At 60.7% G+C, this 18,352-nt stretch overlaps 2 protein-coding genes across 3 annotated transcripts in view; one reads left to right on the forward strand and one right to left on the reverse strand.

Annotated features, from left to right (window-relative positions):
- AXIN1 (axin 1) overlaps positions 1-14,825 on the forward strand; it is a 50,635-nt gene extending 35,810 nt beyond the window's left edge. The window contains exons 4-10 of one of the 2 annotated variants that reach the window (XM_089896450.1): positions 1,941-2,141; positions 6,260-6,786; positions 7,306-7,476; positions 9,533-9,778; positions 11,496-11,603; positions 13,243-13,410; positions 14,039-14,825. In XM_089896450.1, the coding sequence (XP_089752576.1) occupies positions 1,941-2,141; positions 6,260-6,786; positions 7,306-7,476; positions 9,533-9,778; positions 11,496-11,603; positions 13,243-13,410; positions 14,039-14,165 (1,548 nt within the window). In that variant the 3' untranslated portion in view covers positions 14,166-14,825. The remainder of the gene's footprint in view (positions 1-1,940; positions 2,142-6,259; positions 6,787-7,305; positions 7,477-9,532; positions 9,779-11,495; positions 11,604-13,242; positions 13,411-14,038) is intronic. The other variant, XM_022594313.3, reaches the window with a different exon arrangement.
- A 96-nt stretch (positions 14,826-14,921) lies between these two features.
- PDIA2 (protein disulfide isomerase family A member 2) lies at positions 14,922-18,260 on the reverse strand. The gene is given in 16 exon segments (XM_089895417.1): positions 14,922-14,974; positions 15,326-15,518; positions 15,654-15,835; positions 15,908-16,004; positions 16,007-16,030; positions 16,124-16,321; positions 16,399-16,524; positions 16,614-16,730; positions 16,813-16,950; positions 17,029-17,162; positions 17,232-17,550; positions 17,552-17,602; positions 17,604-17,930; positions 17,932-17,991; positions 17,993-18,110; positions 18,112-18,260. Coding segments are annotated over 16 exon segments (2,286 nt in total).
- Between the last annotated feature and the right edge of the window lie 92 nt (positions 18,261-18,352).

An 18,352-nucleotide genomic window follows, 5' to 3' on the forward strand; every position in this document is an offset into this window, starting at 1 on the left:
TTCTTCAAAGCTGGAGAGGTTACCGTTCTTCCATGAATCTGATAATCATTGTAACTTCTGACAGCTTTCCTATTTTTGGAGTCACAGCTGCACAGCTTGGAGGCTGTTTTCCAGAATGGAGTCGCTGGATCTCATCAAGAACTTTTTCCTTCTGCTCTTGTGTGGTCAGAACCGTGTGCTCTCACCATCTGGATGTCGTGCTAGTGTCACAGCACTCTTGGCTCAGTGCTCCCTGCCCCGGCTCTCCTACCTCTGACCTCTGACCAGCCAACTTGGTGGGGCCGGGCTGCCCTCAGGTCCCCATGGTCTGTCCCAACGCCCGCTCTTGAGGACTCCTTCCAGGGCCCGGCCTTTTGGCCGTCCCACCACCCAGTTGTCTGGGGCTCATCATCCACGCCCACCTTCTCTCAGGACCTTCTAGAAGTGCTGGGCACCCTGACTGCCCTTCTTGGGCATGGGCTCCTTGGCTCCAGGACAAACCTCTGACTGGTGTTGGGCACTGCCTGGCCCTTGGCACCAGCTTCTCCGCCTCTGAAGCATTGGCCTGTGTCCAGGCCTCTTCGAGCCTGTCGTGGTCAGCGTCAGCCTCAGTGGCTTGTTTCTGAGCCCTTGATGTCACATTCTTCCCGAATTTTACATGTTTCTGAGGAACCAGGAACTGGTCTCACTCCTGTCTTGTAGATGAGGAATGGGTGTGCAGATCCAGACCATGTCCCGAGCCCCCTGGTGGGAGGGCTGTGTGGGCACCAGCTCCACCCAGGCTCCCACCCCTGTCCCGCGGCTTCCCGCCTCGCCTGCTTCTGTCTGGAGGCCAGGGTTCTACATAGCCACTATCCACCCAGAGGTCAGAGAGGGCCCCTGTGCGCCACCCTGTCCCCAGGCCCTTCCAGGCCCTCCCTCCCTTGGGTCTCCCCTCTCCCTCACCAGCCTCCTCATGCAGCACTCCTGCCACTCCCATCCCTCCCTCACTTAGACCTCAGTGGCTTAGATTTTTAAAACATGTTTTGCTATAGAGGACGTTTATTGGGACAACTGGTGAAATTGGAATAAGATCTGTGATTAGATAAGAATATTGTATCAGGATTTTTTTTTTTTTATAATTGTCCTGTAGCTAGGTACAAGATTGTCCTTGGTTTTTGTTAAATACATTCTAAAGCGTATGGGAGTTAGCGGGCGTCACATGTGCAGCGTGTTCTCTGCTGGCTCAGGAAAGTGTGTGCCTGTCTGTGTCTAGGGGAGAAAGTTACAGCAAGTGTGGCAGGTGGCAGTGGGCTGGGGTCCAGGTGAGGGTGCACAGGAGTTCTTCGTACTCTTCTTGCAATTGTTTTGGATTTGAAATTATTTCACATTAAAGCTAGCTACTCCCCACCCCCACAAAAGAAAAAGCTATCCAGTGTATTGTTGTAAACTGCATCGCGGAATTATGTTCTCTGAAAGGAAGAGCCGTCTGTCATCCCACCTCTCCCTTGACTCTTTCCTGTACCCAGTATTTTGTGTCCCTCATCCCAACATCAGAGCCCAGAGCCTGGTCCACACACACCTGAGTGCCAGGCACTGCTGCCCCCTTGTGTGCAGGGCGGGCGCTGCAGGGAGCGGCCAGCCCTTCTGGCCCGTGGGCTCGTCCTGTCCTCAGTGGTCTTCGCAGCTGCAGCTCTCCTGCCACGCCTCTGCCACGGCCCCAGCTGCCCTGGGTCCCAGCCTGGGCAGTCACGAGAAGCGCTTCTCTGGGACGGGCCAGAAGCTCTCTGGGTAGGCGCCCCTGGGCTGAGGGCGCCGGGGTGGCCTTTGTCCTGGGGACGCAGCTCCCGGCCTGCTCAGTGTCTCCATCCAGGGTCATGTGAGATGGGAAGTGGTGGTGTCTGCTCGTTCTCACTGCTGGGTCAGCTCTGGGTTGGATAAAATGCAGGCCCCATGTTCTCTCCTCACCTGTGGCGTGGCAGGCCACCCGGGCGCGGAGCAGCTCCACACTGCACGTACGGCTCACCAGCAGCGTCTCCTTGCAGCGCACGTACCGAATGCCAAAGGAAGTCCGTGTGGAGCCCCAGAAGTTTGCCGCAGAGCTCATCCACCGCCTGGAGGCTGTGCAGCGGACGCGGGAGGCCGAGGAGAAGCTGGAGGAGCGGCTGAAGCGTGTCCGGATGGTGAGTGGGTCCCATGGTGGGGCGCCACGCCGGGTCACTGAGGTGTGTGACCACACTCGGTAGAGTTTAGGGGGCCTTCAGGCCCTGAGCTGCTCCCACCAGGGCCCCCTAGCACCTCCCCGCCCCACTGGATCATGCTCCACCCCGACTTGGGGGCTTATGGGCAGCTCTCCCATGACACCTGCTCGCGGACCCAGGCCTGGCCTGCATCCTGCTCAGTGCCCTCCCTGCCACGCGGAGCTGAGATGCCCTCACATGGGCAGGAGGGGCAGGAGGCTCCCACTTGTCACTTCCGAGTGCAGAGTGGCTTTTAGGTCTGGACACAAGCTCTGTTTTGTCTTGTTTTCTGACCTGCAGCCTTGTTTGATGGAACTTTGGAGGCTCAGAAGTTTCATAATATTTGTAATTTATTTGCGTTAATACCTTTCTGCCCATAACTGCCAGAGATACCTTGCTTTTGTTGCCCTGGGCGTGTCATTCTACTAGATTCGTTTCCACACATTCAGGGCCTCCGTGCAGAGGTGCTGGTGACAGGCGTGCCCCTCACACGCCCTCCCTGTGCCCAGTCCCCCCTGGACTCTGTGGGCCTCAGTTCTGTGTCCCACGGGCCTTTGCTTTTTCTCTTAGAGCAGAAATCTGTTCTCTTCTCGATATTTTGCCCAATACCTGAAACTCAAAAATGTGACATTTCCTGAAGGAGTTGTTTCTCCACCCGATCTTCCTATTTAATATACAGGACCTGAGCCCTCGCTGGACCCCATCAGAACCCTTGGGAGGGCCCTGCTGTTTCAGTTCCGCGTTCCCCGGGTGGGCCGTGTGTACGACAGTCTGGAGGCACTGCCATCAGGGTGGACATGGGGCCTGGCACGTGGTCACACCTGGAGGTCCCCTCTCCTGCCGCCTGCACCCGGCTCCAGAGCTCCCAGTGATGCCCAGCCCTGAAACAGGGGGCCTGGCTCCCCCATCTTCCCCTGTAGGGAGACAGCAGGCAGGTTTCCCGTAGCGTGTCAGAACCTGGGACCCCTCACAGCACCAGAAGGCAGCCCTGAGAGTGAGACGCTGGTGGGCAGGGCTGTGCTGCTAGGAGCCTCAGGGAGCCTGCTTGGCCCTCGCTCTCCTCTTCCGCCCGCATGGCAACGGCACGGCCCTCACAGCAGAGAAGGTGTGGCCTGAGGGCTTCCCCTGAGCTGACCAGATGTCCTCGCGCAGCCCCCGAGGTCACCCGACAGGCACCCACCCTGCCGGCTCCCGTGACTTGGTCTCACTGCTTGGGAGGGAGTGGCCGGCAGGGCTGGGGTCGGGGGTTGCGCTGCCTGAGCTGCTCTCATTCAGGCCGTGAGGCCTGTGGAGGAGCTGAAGGGACAGTTAGGGGCATGGTTTCCGCCTCCTGCGACCCCGCTCTGAAAAAACGAACACGGGGAAGGGGAAGGGTAAGCTGTGACAAAGTGAGAGAATGGCATGGACATGTATACACTACCAAACATAAAATAGATAGCTAGTGGGAAGCAGCTGCATAGCACAGGGAGATCAGCTCGGTGCTTTGTGACCACCTAGAGGGGTGGGATAGGGAGGGTGGGAGGGAGGGAGACACAAGAGGGAAGAGATACGGGAACATATGTATATGTATAACTGATTCACTTTGTTATAAATCAGAAACTAACACACCATTGTAAAGCAGTTATACTCCAATAAAGATGTTAAAAAACAACCACAAAAAACACAGATCAGAGTTCCCGTGGAGTGCAGGTGCTTCAGCAGGAGCTTGGCCCCAGGTCACGCGTGTGACGAGGCCGTGTCTTCCTCGGCCAGCAGCATTTCCACAGCACTACCTCTCTGTGAGGCAGCCCCGAGCACGTCGCTGTTAACAGCTCTTAAAACCAACGTGCTTAGGACATAACGTGTGTAACATTCCATGAAAGAGGTTTAAGAAAGCGAGAATCCACCACCTTTTCATTGCGGACTTGAGCTTTCGTAATCGTTCTGTTAAGTGTTCAGTCTTGGCTCAGGGGCTACGTGTGCTTGTGGTCCTGGGAGGTCAGCGTTCTGGGCGAGACATCCTACAGGCAGCTGCAGCTCTAGGTATTGAGTGTGCTTTTCTGACGTCTGACTCTGAGACTCTTTCTCTTTGTGGCGTCCGTGACAGGCGCTTGGTGGCTGTGCCTGGAGCCCATGAGCTTACAGGGGAGGGGCTGGACCGAACGGTGTTCTCTGACTTAACAGAAAGTGTCCAAACGAATGTCTAGTGCCAGTTCAGGAACTGGTCGGCAGGCACGGGGCCTCAAGCTCAGGCAGGCTGCCACTTGTAGTGACCGTTGGCCATTGGTGCCCGGCCTCAGGATCATGTTCTCAGGCACACGGCTGCTCCGATTGGTCTGCTCCCACAGGCATCCCTCAGTCCCCAGGGGTGTGGCACCCTGCCCAGCAGCTGGCAGTGCGGTCTTGAGTCTCTTACTCCGTGTGACTTTGTAAGCTATATGAATCAAGCTATAAGTGAGAGAGTCCTTATTTAAGAGGAATAACTACAGTATTTTTATTTTTGGCTGTGCTGCACAGATTGTGGGATCTTAGTTCCCCAACCAGGGTTCGAACCCAGGATCCTGCAGTGAAAGCGCCAAGTTCTAACCACTGGACCTCCAGGGAAGTCCCACTACAGATTTTTTTTTTTTTTTTTTTTTTTTTTTGCGGTACGCGGGCCTCTCACTGTTGTGGCCTCTCCCGCTGCGGAGCACAGGCTCCGGACGCGCAGGCTCAGCGGCCATGGCTCACGGGTTCGTGCCCCGGTCCGGGGGGATCCCACGTGCCGCGGAGCGGCTGGGCCTGTGAGCCATGGCCGCTGAGCCTGCGCGTCCGGAGCCTGTGCTCCACAGCGGGAGAGGCCACAACAGTGAGAGGCCCGCGTACCGAAAAAAAAAAAAAAAAAAAAGAAAACGAATACTAGCAGCTGAGTGGTTATGTAAATGTATAATATCAATATTATAGAGCTCTAAAATTGAATTTCTGCACATGCAGAGCTATTAAGAAAAACTAGATGTCAGATCCGTAGGAATTTGGAGGTTCCCTCTTGCTCTCTGCTGCCCTAGGTGAATAGTGTCAACAGTGCAGTGCCCTGGGGAAGACTTGGAGAGGAGTCTCCCAGCCCCTCATCCCTGCAAAGCACAGGGGTCGGGATGGGGACACAGGATGGGGTGCAGGAGCCCAGCGGTCTGAGGCTCTGCCAGGGCAGCTCCCATCTGTGCCCACAGAGTGTGTGTTCCCCCTCCATCCATCCCTCTCTCCCTGTCTCTCCTCTTCAGTGCCATTTTCCATCCTGAGTTGCAGTGCCCACAGCTGACGGCATGTCTGAATGACATTTAGGTACTTTTGCAGTGGTGAGTCTTGTGGTGAACTCCTGGAGGTTTTTTGTGTTAAAGTGCAGGGTGGCTTAGTCGCCCGTTTTCTCAGTTATGACCAGACATACTCAGCATTCTGGTTTGGACACGTCAATAAGACAAGAAAATAAATGTGACCAGTATCTTTTGGAATTAAAGTGATCGAATATTTATGTTTATGGATGTGGTTATGGTAATTCTCAGAGAGTCAAAGGAAATTCTGTTAGTTTAATGTCAGAATTTATTAAGACACCAGTAGCAAGGTAAGCAAAAACCAAGAGCTCTTCTGTACAAGGGCACCATTCCCTTTGAAAATATGATGGAAAATATGGCAGTAAGATTGAGGAATAGGAAAACTCAACTGAAAAAAAAAACAAAATTTTTATTGATAAGCATAAAAGAAAGTGGAACCAGTGCCAGGATTCCCGGTGGTCTCCGTGGCACTGGCGTTGTGCCCCTCCTCACCGCGTACCCGCCACACTCAGGTGGTGAGCCCAGCCTCCATCCGTCTGCACCCTCTTGCCGTGCAGACTGCCCAGAGCCCAGCTGTGCTTGCTCGGGACTCAGCAGGGACAGGGGGGGCTCTGGGGGCAGCTCTGGGTCGGGCGGCCCCACCAGCACCTCACCTGCCCGGCCTCATCCCAGGCTCAGGGCTCCTGGCCTTTGCTTGCTTGCGATTTGTCTCCCCAAGCATGGGGTTTCCGCAGTGTGGCCAGTGCTGAGAGGTAACATATGGTCTTGTCCCCACAGGAGGAAGAAGGTGAGGATGGTGATGTGTCCTCTGGCCCCCCAGGGGCCAGTCATAAGCTGCCTTCAGCCCCGGCCTGGCACCACTTCCCACCCCGCTACGCGGATGTGAGCTGTGTGGGGCTGCGGGATGCACATGAGGAGAACCCGGAGAGCATCCTGGACGAGCATGTGCAGCGAGTCATGAGGACACCGGGCTGCCAGTCACCAGGGCCCGGCCACCGCTCCCCGGACAGTGCGCACATGCCCAAGATGGGAGCGCTAGGAGGCACAGTTCCCGGGCATGGAAAGCACGTGCCCAAGTCGGGGGCGAAGCTGGACACAGCTGGCCTGCACCTCCACAGACACGGCCACCACCACGGCCACCATGGCTCAGCTAGGCCCAAGGAGCCTGCCGAGGCCGAGGCCTCCCGCCGGGTCCAGAGCAGCTTCGCGTGGGGCCCAGAGCTGCACGGCCACGCGGCCAAGCCCCGAAGCCACGTGGAGAGCATGGGTGCCGCCCCCACCACCAGTGACAGCCTGGCCTACAGGTGAGTGTTTGCGGCGGTTCCCTCCTTCTGCATCTGTGTCAGTGAGGCTGTGTGTGTCTCCAGGAAAAAGGGGTCAAGGCGAGAGGCCGTATCTACTGTGGCCTCTGTTCAGCCTTCAAGCCAGGATTCCCCTTTAAAAATCATTAAATCAGGGTCAGCCACAGAGACAGCAGGCACCTGGGTGCACTGGCCACTGGAGCTCCAGCCTTGAAGCATGGTCAGGTCAGATGCACCTGTTTTGGAGGGCAGTGTCTGGGTGAAGAAGGGTGGCCAGGCCCTGGATGCCGCCCCCTTGGCTCCAACTCTCCCGGCCCGTGCTGCCCAGACGCCTTCCTTCCTTTCCTTCCCACCATAGAGTGCGCCAAAACAACCCCACTCATGCCTGCAGAGCCAGGGCAGAGGCCCCACGTTCAGGGAGGGGCCCTTCCAGGCCACCCTCCCATAGCCATGAGGGTCTGGGCCAGCTGTCCAGCATCGGGCCAGCTGAAGTAGCAGGTGACCCGGGTCTTGCTCTTGCAGCGGGAAGGCAAGCATGACCTCCAAAAGAAACTCCAAGAAGGCTGAGTCGGGGAAGAGCACCAGCGTGGAGGCGCCAGGCCCCTCTGAGGACGCAGAGAAGAACCAGAAAATCATGCAGTGGATCATCGAGGGCGAGAAGGAGATCAGCAGGCACCGGAAGGCTGGCCATGGGTGAGAAGCTGTGTGTGGGCCTGGGCCCTGTGCAGTTGTGGGTGCAGGCGTCCAGAGCCACCCTGCCAGCCTCTAGCGCCCCTCTGCCAGCATCCTGAGCAGCTGGCCTTAGTGCAAGCCACATGCCACGGAAGCAGGAATTCCTTGGAATTAGGTCCAGTCCATGGGAGCATGAGGTCAACGCCTCCCTGTGGGTACCCTGTGATGGGGTGGGGGTCGTCAATGAGCTTCAATGTCCTGGGCAGGAGTACCCACTGGTGGGGTCAGTCTGAAGTTGCTGCAGCCCCCCCCCACCCCACCAGGGAGGGGCCTCCTGCCATATGGCTGCCCTCCTGTGAGAAGGAGCTAAGGCAGGGCCTGCACAAGGAACCTTATGGGCCTGACCTGCTTGTCCTCCGGCTGCCGCGGGCAGTTCTCATCTGGTCTGCGTCCCTCTGAGCTCTGTGTCGGTCTCAGTGTCACCCCTGTCCCCTTCATGGTGGGGACAGGGCTGGGCGGGGGGCCTGGGGCTGGTGGGGTCGGCCCATGGGCGGACTTCTCTGGCCCTCGCCGTTCCTGGGCCTTCCTGGGAAGGGCCGAGTGGTGTGTGTGAGGCAGGTGAGGCAGGTCATTGGCAACACGGGGTCCCTTGTTCCCGTGGCAACACGTTCCAAGGTCCACGTAACCTTGGAACAAGCCCCCTGCCGGTGTGCAGACCCTTTGCAGTCACAGAGCCTGACCTGGTGGGGGGGCCTCTCTGGGAGCCCCTCTCTTGCTCTGGTGGGGGTGGATTTTTGGCTTCTCTGGATTTCTCTCTTTTGCGATTTTCACAAGGACTGGCTCTGTCCTTGGCTGCTCCCCCAACCCCAAATGGAGGGTTGGAGGGCTTCTGTGGGTAAAGAGTGAGAGTCTAGAAACAGCCTCCTGGGTTTGGAAGGCTCCTGCCCTCTGGCTGGGCTGCAGGTTCTATCAAATGCTGGTGCTGCAGCGTCTCCACCAGGCACTTCTTGGGATCTGTGGGCCCAGGGGAGGTGAGGCCCGTAGAGGGGAGAATGGGGGGAAGGTGGGGCCAGGGAGTGAGGGGTAGGGGGACGGGGTGAAGTCTCCCTGTGGCCGGCCTTGTGGGACTTTTTAGGAGGAGTCCACCTCCCCCTGGGGTACATTCCCTGGGCAGTTCTGGCATCACAAGGGCACTGGGTCAACCCCCTGTCCCCAGGGCCCCCTTCTTGGGATTCCCTCCTTTTTGCTCCTGGGGCTCAGCCCCCCTTTCTGAGGCCTCCAGCCTAGCTGAGAGAGGCAGATGTTTTCACTCGAATTCCATTCAGTGATTGAGTGACGGCAGGTCACACAGATGTAAAGCACATTCTCGGTGTCTGATGATGGGGAGCGTGATGTCATGTGGAGGGGGAAATCAGGAAAGATCACATGTTCAGAATTATGCTAATTACATCAAGTATTTTTGTTTTTCTTTTTAACTTATTTATATTGGGCTGCGTTGGTTCTTCGTTGCTGCGCAGAGGCTTTCTCTAGTTGCAGCGAGCAGTGGCTACTCTTCGTTGCGGTGCGCAGGCTTCTCGTTGCCATAGGCTTCTCTTGTTGTGGAGCATGGGCTCTAGGACACGGGGGCTTCAGTAGTTGTGGCGTGTGGGCTTAGTTGCTCCACGGCATGTGGGATCTTCCTGGACCAGGGCTCGAACCCATGTACCCTGCATTGGCAGGCAGATTCCTAACCACTGTGCCACCAGGGAAGTCCCTGTGTCAAGTGTTTTTAATGGAGAAGGAAATACACTGAATATACCGAGTGGCTGTTGCTGAATTACATTTACTTTTTTCTTTGAATTTCCTGACTGTTTCAGGTTTTTCACAAAGAGCGCTTATTTTAATATCAAAATACTTTTCAATAACACTGAAAACTTTTCTTTAAAAGAAGTTTTCATGGGGAAGCAGAAAAAAAAAGTATTCACATAGGATGTGATTTATATTTCAATACACAAGTTTCCAGGAAGGACTGTACGTTCGAGGTGCAGGGGGCCGTGGGGGGTGTGGGCACTGCTCACCTTGTTCTCTGGCCCCACAGGTCGTCCGGGGCAAAAAAGCAGCAGGCCCACGAGAGCTCCCGGCCCTTGTCCATCGAGCGCCCCGGGGCCGTGCACCCCTGGGTCAGCGCCCAGCTCCGGACCTCCGTGCAGCCCTCGCATCTCTTCATCCAGGACCCCACGATGCCGCCCAACCCGGCCCCCAACCCTCTGACGCAGCTGGAGGAGGCCCGCCGGCGCCTGGAGGAGGAGGAGAAGAGGGCCAGCAAGGCGCCCTCGAGGCAGAGGTACGGGACCTCGGGAGAGCAGGGCTGCCTGCTGTGTGGCCGAGGGCTGGGAGGGCAGGTGGTCATCACACTGTCCCTCTGGGGAGGGAGGGGGAGCCCTTCCTGTGTCGCAACTGCCCTGCACATGCGCTCACTCGCCCTTACCTTGGGACTGCTGGAGGTCACAGTCAGATGACCATTGGCTGCTGTGCTGGCTGAACCAGGAGGGGGCGGTCCTGGGGGCTCCCAGCTGCCTCCACGAAGGGGGCCCGAAACATGTGGTTCACAGCTACATGGAGGGGAGCCCCGATGTCACGTGCAGGCAGGACGTTGGTGCTGAGATGTGTGTGGGTGTAAACTCTTCTCCTGGAAATACCCCAGCCCCACAGCCCTCCTCACTGTGCCCTCCTTGGCCTTCAGGGCCAGGGTGGCCCCAGGGGGGCAGGAAGGCCTCCCCTTTATGGGGGACAGGTTGTCCCTCCAGGCTGGGTCCTTGCAGCTCGGCCTTTGAGGTCACTTTCCCGGGCCTGCTGACCCATCAGGATTCCCAGGTGGATCAGGGTCTCTGAGGGGCCTGGAAATCTGGGGAGTGTGGTCATCAAACTGCAGCCACTGTTTTTCTTGGATGTTACTGGCTCCCATTGCCCTCGGTCAGCTGGGCGTCTGGGGTCTGGCCTCACCGTGTTTGGGTCCGTGCTGCTCTGGGGAAGCTGGCGTCAGGGTGCAGACCCTGCCCAGCGTCTGTCTCGGGCATAGCTGGAAGCCCGCATGTGTCCCCCGGGTCACTGAAGGTGACCATGTTTACGCCTAGCTGTCTCACACCCCGTGATCTCGCTCGTCAGCATAGAGCCGGGGAGCAGGCTTGTGCAGGTGGCCTCGCCTGATGCTAGCCTATAAGCTGGAGGCCAGCGGGGCAGCAGCGGGGCCACCGTGGGGGCCAGGGCGTGTGGACACCCTCCCTGCCGTGAGGACCCCCTGCAGGGGCTTCCTGGCCCATCATCCTTGCTGCCCGCTGTCTGTTCTTCCTGTGAGTACTCACAGGCCCTGCCCAGCGGCACGTCCTGTCTGGCTGGTGACGCTGAGCTGAGCACATGGGCGGCTCTGGCACCTCCACGGTGGTCAGTCTAGGGCATGTGGGCCTTTTGTAAATGGCTACAGACCAGAGAGCTGGGCCCTCCTCGTGGGGTGACCTCCACCCAGGCCGGTGAAAGTAGAAGTTGTGTCAGGGCCACAGAGCATCGCCCCCGGGGTGGAAGGCCACTGGGAGAGGAGCTGCCAGGCAGCGAGTCTCCTTCAGACGGAGCAGCCAGCGGCCGCCCTCCAGAGCCCAGGTCTGTGTCGAGTGCTGAGTAGGAAGAGCTGCACCCCAGGGAGGAGGCCAGGGCAGCTCCTCTTGGAAGGCGAAGGCTCCTCTGAGTGTGCATGAAGTGACAGGACCCCAGCATGTTCCCGGTGCCCGAGGCTCTGCCCAGATGAGGGTCTGGGAACCCTGGATGGATGGAAGCAGCATCGGCCTCTCGACTCATCCTGATGGAGCCCTGATCCTCCCGCCCTGCTCCACAACCCAAGGAGGGCTTTGGTGTCCTGTCCGCTGCACACAGTGGGAGCCTCATCTGTGGTGACAGAGCGTCTTGGGAGCCCCTGCTCCATCTTCCCGCTGATCTTCTGTGGTCACCGCCAACTGCTGCTGGAGGCCCTGCCCAGGCCCATGCGGCTCACTGACGCCGTTGTTCCCTAGGTATGTGCAGGAGGTCATCCAGCGGGGGCGCTCCTGTGTCAGGCCAGCGTGCACGCCCGTGCTGAGCGTGGTGCCAGCGGTGTCCGACCTGGAGCTCTCCGAGACAGAGTACGTGCGCTCCCCCCGGGTCTTCCCGGTACTGCCCAGCCATACTGCACCTCCGGCCAGGTGCTGCAGTGGCGCAGCTGTACCCGCGATGGGAGCTCAGGCACTGCACCTGAAGAGCTGGGTCTGCAAGTGTATCTCTGTCAAAGGAACCGTCTGACCGTCCACGTGGTGACAAGTGACCAACGGGCCAGAGAGGAGGTCCACTCGCCTCCCGCACTCTGGCCTCACGTCCCCACCAGGCCTTGGGACTCGCTGGTCAGCGACCTGCCTGGCTTGATGGGTTCAGGGCTGCAGCCCTGACTCCCCTGGCACTGCTGACCGGAAGCGTCAGCCCCGGGCACTTGTGCACAGCAAGCGGGCTCTGTTCTCACGTGGACCACAGGCACCTGCGGGTCGGCTCCCTGGGCATGCGTGGGCCAGGCTGGGCACTGGGGAGCCAAGGGCCATACGTAGACAGTGCTGGCCACCCTTTCCCTGCACTTCTGCTCAAGACAGAGAAGAAGGAAGGGGCCCCCACCTCAGCCTTGCAGGGCTGACCCCAGACAGTACTTCATCACACCCGGCTGAGTGTGCTGAGGGGCTCACGGCCTCCCCATAGGTCACTCCTCCAGTGGCCTCTGGAGAAGCAGGGACTCGGTGTCCCTTCTGCAGAGAATGGACCCCACAGGAACCCCAGCTGGGCTCCCAGGACAGCCTGGGCTTGAGGTCGCAGGACTGAGGGAAGGGAAGCGGGCGCTGGGAGCCTGGCTCAGGCAGTGGATGGCCACACAGCTGAGGTGACAGCCTGCTCTGTGCCCAGGAGCACCGGGTCGGGGGGGTCCCCAGAGAGAGTAGAGCCTGCTGTGAGCTCAGGTGGCCTTCCTGACATGACACTGACATGCCCAGCTGGCCAGGGCAAGGGCTGTGCCAGGCTCCACCGGCGCAGCTCTGGAGCGGTCACAGGACAGGACGCTAGAGGAGACGGGTGCTGCCTCAGCCTGGGCAGGAGGCGCTGCTGGCCTCAGCGGTCTCTGGAAGTGTGGCTGGCTGCTGCTTATGGTCTCGTGACAAGCTCTCTGCCATGAGGCAGATCCGTGTCAGGATCCGTCACAGTTCTATTCGTCCAGTCCCTGGCCTTAGGTGTTTCTGAAGCTTGGGGCTGTAGGCCTTACTAGGACACGAGCAGTTTAGCCCAGCCTCGAGGCGGTGGCTGTGGCGGGTTCTGTGGCCTGGCTGGCTGTCATGCAGCCCAGCAGAGGCATCTGCTGTGGGCTCTGGCTCTGAGAAGCCTGCTCGCCCAACTTCACGTGGTCTGGGTAATGGGTGCTGCCCGCCAGGCAGTTCAAGCCACAGTGAGACCAGGGCCTCGCAGTGGGTGGTGGGCAGGCCAAGGCGCCGGTCGGACAGTTGGCGGGCAGGCGACGAGCTGCTGTCCGCGTGGGTCAGGGCATGTGGCTGGCGCAGGACTGGAAACCTGGGCTGAGGCACCATGTGGGGTGAGCCCCCCGGGGCTGGACGTGGCTATGTGGGTGGGGTGGGCGTCGGGGCCTGTGGATGTGTGGCACTTCTGAGCGTGGCACAGCCCACCCTGCAGGCCCTGCTCTGTCGTTTACTGGGGTGCCTGGGGCCCAGCAGTCACCGCTGCTTCTCCGCCCCCCAGGACAAAATCGCAGAGGAAGGCAGGCGGTGGGAGTGCCCAGTCGTGTGACAGCATCGTCGTGGCCTACTATTTCTGTGGGGAGCCCATCCCCTACCGGACCCTGGTGAGGGGCCGTGCGGTCACCCTGGGCCAGTTCAAGGAGCTGCTGACCAAGAAAGGCAACTACAGGTGAGAGGCATTGGTGGGGTCAGCTCAGGAGACAGTGCTGTGTGCTCGTGCCTCGTTGAGTCCTTGCCTCCACCTGTCTGGCCACGGGCTGTCGGCGTGAGCCCCACGACGGATGGGGCGTGGGTGATCTCAGGTGGCTGAGGGCTCTAGGCCGAGCAAGGGGTCTAGAGGGTCTGTTGGTCCCCGTGCTGGTGTGACCTGAGTTGGCCTCGTCTCAGCCTCCTAACCGTCCTCCGCGGGTCTGCCCTGGGCTGCCCAGCCCTGCCGGCCTGAGACCAGCCCCTGCAGGCTCCTCACTGGGTTCTGTAGGTCGGGTGGGGCCCATGGGGTCTCGGCTGGGGTCAGCCCACCGTGGGCCTGCCTGGGTGGTTTGCTGTGGCCACTGGAGGGGCCTTGGGCCGAGTGCAGGCGCTTTAGCCCAGTGGAGAGGACAGAAACCCCACGCCCACCCACTCCTCCCCCACAGCACCTAGAGGCCGGGGCAGGGACCCTGCATGTGGTCACCGAACGTGTCAAGCACCGGCACTCAGGCACCGGGCAGAACCGGCTCGCGTGCCCTGCAGGAGGTGTCAGGGGCGGCCGCCAAACTGCCGGACGCTGCCGCCCTCACCGCCCCTCCCACCCGCAGATACTACTTCAAGAAGGTGAGCGACGAGTTCGAATGCGGCGTGGTGTTCGAGGAGGTGCGTGAGGACGGGGCCGTGCTGCCCGTCTTCGAGGAGAAGGTCATCGGCAAGGTGGAGAAGGTGGACTGACGGGCGGGCCTGGCCTCCGCGCTGCACACCATGAGGGCCTGTGCCGGGTTGAGAGAGTGTGGCAGACACACGGCTGCTGGCGGAAGGCCGGGTGCTGCCCGCCTCACAGCTGCCACCCCTTTGGTCCATCTGTGTCCAGGAGGGCGGGGGGGTCCCTCTGGGGTCCCACAGGCTTCCACCCACTCCTCTGCAGGACACTCAAGAGCCCACCCAGCAGGGAGCCCACCATGGGGCCGCCTTGAGACCCTCCCCCGCGGCCCCCTGCTGCTAACCGCGGACACCCCCGGCGCTCACCCCACAGGCTCTGCTTCTCCTTCTGGGACTTGCCCGCCATGGCCTGCCCTGGTCAGGCCTGTCCCAGAGCCGGGGTGCAGGGGGCCCCGTGGGGCCTCTGTCCATTGTACATGTCACCGAGTGCCTTCAACACAGCTTGTCTCTTGCCTCACTGTGTGGACCCGGCGACGGAGCACCGAGGCCCAAGTGTGGGCTCAGCGGGTCCTGGGCCCCTTCCTCCTAAGGGCCCATGTAAATATGTACATTTCTCAGGCCTGGGCCAGCGGGGAGGGGCTGCCCCAAGCCCGTTTTTCATGCGCTGACTTGTACAATTATCTTTTCAAAGGTACTTGGATAATAATGAAATAAAACCATTTTTGAATCTTCCCTGGCTGTGGACTGCACCTGTCCAACGTGGCTGGTGGGAATGCCCCTCGGCTGGCTCCTGGGATGTGTGCCCTGTCTCCCAGCCACCAAAGGAAGTCAGGCCAGCCTCCGTGGCAGGGAGGGGGGGCCATTTAGCAACGCTAGCAGAGCTTGGGAGAGAGAGTGGGCCTGAAGCCGGCAGCAATGCCATGCTCCCCCTTCCTGCCCCAGTGGAGCCTCAGACCTGAGCCAGGGATCCATCTTCCATCCAAGATGTGAAGGACCCAGGAGGCTGAGATTGGGCCCAAACCAAGGGCCAGGGGGCCTGCCTTGCTCAGGAACCACACACACAGTCCAGGACCAGAGCTCTTTATTCACAGCCCACAGCTTCCATGGGCACCAAGGGACACGGCTCCCCAGGTGGGCGCTGGCAGCGGTGCAACTACAGCTCGTCTTTGGGCTCCGTGGTGTTTTCTGGCATCTCCTGGAAAGGGTCATAGAGACCCAGCTGGAAGCTGCACCCTCAGCCCAGCCCAGCCCGTCACAGCCACGCATCCAGAGGACTCGTCCAGAGACCTGGAGCCTTGGGACAGAGACACCCACCGGGAAGGGGGCTCCGGGCACCTCCGTGGGCTCCTCTGCAGGCAGCTCACCCCCGCTGTCCAGAAGCTTGGAGAAGGTGTCCAGGTCCCTGGTGCCTTTGTATTCAATCACCTGAGGAAGGACGGGCGGGTCTGGGGGACACACCGTCCAGGGTCTAAGGCCAGCCCTCCGAGGCCACGCCGCATCTCCAGCCGAGGTCTGAAGAGCCTAGACTGAGCCCAGACCAAGGATGGGGTCCTGTCTCACCTTCTGACCGGGCCCCGCCGGGAAGTACTTGAGGGTGGGGAAGCTGTGCACAGGGAGGGCCTCCAGCTCATTGGCCGTGGCATCCAGCTCGGCGATGACGATGTCCTCGTGGTCCCTGTACTTCTCAGCCAGTGCCTCCCAGGCCGGGGCCATCTCTTTGCAGTGGGTGCACCATGGGGCATCTAGGACAGGGGGGCATCAGCACAGCCAGCAGGGTCCCTGCTGCCCACTAGCCCACTGCCCTCTGCACTCACAGAACTTGATAAACACGTTCTTGGTTTCATCAAAAGCCACCTGCTCGAAATTCTTGCCCACGAGGGTCTTGACTGGCCGCTGGTCCCAGTCGGGGGGGGGACCTCCTGGCTCAAGTGATAAGGCTGGGAGAACCGGCCAGGTGCTTTATTGGGGGGTCTCTCCCAAGAGCCGCTGCTCCCACTCCCGCCCCCCAACTGGGCAGTCCAGCAGCAGACCTTGACCTCCCCACCCAGGACTGCGTGGCAGAAGGCTGCAACCGAGGTGGCGGTGACTGGCCCCCTGTCCGCAGGCATGCACTTCTTGGTGGTCTCAATGTTGATGAAGCGTAGGGTGGGGGCCTCCTTGGCCTTGAGGCCGAAGTACTGGAGCACGTGGTCGTTGCTGGCACCCACGTCCACCACCACAAACAGCACCTGCCAGCAGGGAGTCCGCGTGGGCGCCCTGCCTCCCCACTGCCACCTCACCCCTTACCCGTGGGCTGAGCCAGTACCTGCCCGCGGAAGCTGGGAGCTGCCTCCCGGAAGCCCGCCAGCAGCTCCCGGTGGGAGGCCAGCGTCTGGTTGACGAACAGCAGCAAGTGGTTAAGGATCCTGGCTGCAAAGATCTTACGGGACGTCTGCGGGGGCAAGTGGCGCTCATGGGCTGCTCCCGCGCTCGCCTCCCATCCTCCGCTCCCACCCGCACCTGCCCTCCAGCCCCACTCACCTGGCTGTTGAACTCCGTGACCAGGTGCATGCTGTGTGTGAGGAGGAAGCGTGACAGATCCCCTTGGTCCAGGCCCAGCTCCTCATCCACTGGGAAGTCTGCCCGCCCCTCGTCATACTGGACAGCGCCGGGTGGGTCAGCAGGAGCCATCGCCCTGACTCCGACCCCCACTTCCGCCCTGACTCTGGGCCTGACCCACCTTTTTGAAGAGGACCACGGTGTCCTTGGTGAGGCCGAACTTCTGAAAGAGCTGAGGCTGGTTGGTGAGGCCAAAGCTCATGTCCAGGGCATCCTGGGCCAGGGCCAGGAAGGTAGCCACATCCTTGTCCTGCAGGTCCTAAGGGGCCCGAGCCTATGAGGCTGACTGCCCTCACAGACCCTGCTCCCAGGCCCGGCCCTCATGCCACCAGCTCACCTGGAAGAAGCCAATGACCACCACATCCCGGGCATCTATCAGCGCTTGGGCGCCCTCCTCATCCTCCAGCCTCGTGGCACTGGGCCCCACCCGCCGCCTCAGCCACTCAGCGATGCCCTCGGCCTCCCAGGGGCCTGCAGAGATTCCCCTCAGCCTGGGCCAGCCCTGCCACCCGCCCACCCACCCATGCCCACTCCCCGCACCAGTGTACTCCTCCGGGTGCCTGTGGTTCCCGTCAAGGAAGAACTTGAGCGTGGGATACTTTGTCACCGCAAACTCCTCGGCCAACTCTGGCTCCGCGGGCCCGTCCGCCTTGGCCAGCCTGACTTTGGCCGACTCTGCTGCCAGCAGGGCAGCCGCCTTGCTGTACTCAGGGGCCAGTGCCTTGCAGTGCCCACACCACGGGGCGTCTGGGGGACAGGGCCATGGGTGCCCCAGGCCTCCATTGCCCCAGCCGCAGCCCCTGCTCCTGCCCGGCCAGAGCTGGCCGACCTTGGGGCCAGTCAGGCCCAGCAGGGAGCAAGCATGTCCTGTCCACACCTCCCTCATCAGGGGCCCACCTGAGCCTTGGCCATATGGAGCCCAAGCGCCGGAGACCAGCCTCCTCAAGGCCCCCAGCTTGGGGAGGCAGTGGCCAGTACTGTCCTGACTGAATTTAGGAGGAATTTTCCGTTGCCTCCCCCTGAGGCCGGCGCCCGGCCATCTGCCTGTTGAGGCCTGCCGGCTAAGAATGGCTCTCACGTGTGAAAAGCTTGTAAAAACCCGGAAGAATGTGCAAGCCTGAATGCTGGCTGGCCCTTTACAGAAGAGTTTGTAGAAGGACAATGACCGTGGGTCTCCCCTGCACCTGTGCCCTTCACCACTGTGAGGCTGGACCCCCAGGCCCAGCTCAGCCCCAGGGCTGTGCCTCGGGTATCTTCTGACAGAGCTCCAGGAGCACGGTGGGGGCGAGTGGCCCTGGCATGGGGGGGTAGAACCCCCCAGGTGGCCCCTGCGGGTCTCCCAGCCCCACCGGCCCCAAGCACTCACAGAACTCCACCAGCAGGGCAGGGTGCTCCCGCAAGGCCAGGCCAAGGGTCTGCCAAGGGTCTCCCATCCTCCTCCGGGGGCTCCTCCTCGGGGGGCTCCTCCTCAGGGGGCTCCTCCAAGGGACCCTCGGGCCCTGGCCCCTGTCCCCACAGGCCTGAGGCCCCGAGCAGCAGCAGCAGCACTGGCAGGAGCTGGCCGTCCATGGCAGTGCCGGGGCCCACGGGCCGGGGCAGAGAAGAGGGTGGGGGCCAAGCAGCTGCCGCCCCGTGGCACGCAAGCCTGGTTGCAGGGAGGA

The sequence above is a fragment of the Delphinapterus leucas genome, chromosome 15 (genome assembly GCF_059928025.1).
Source record: "Delphinapterus leucas isolate spDelLeu-1000000601 "Yukka" chromosome 15, BTC_Dleu_Yukka2, whole genome shotgun sequence".
Lineage (NCBI taxonomy): Eukaryota > Metazoa > Chordata > Mammalia > Artiodactyla > Monodontidae > Delphinapterus > Delphinapterus leucas.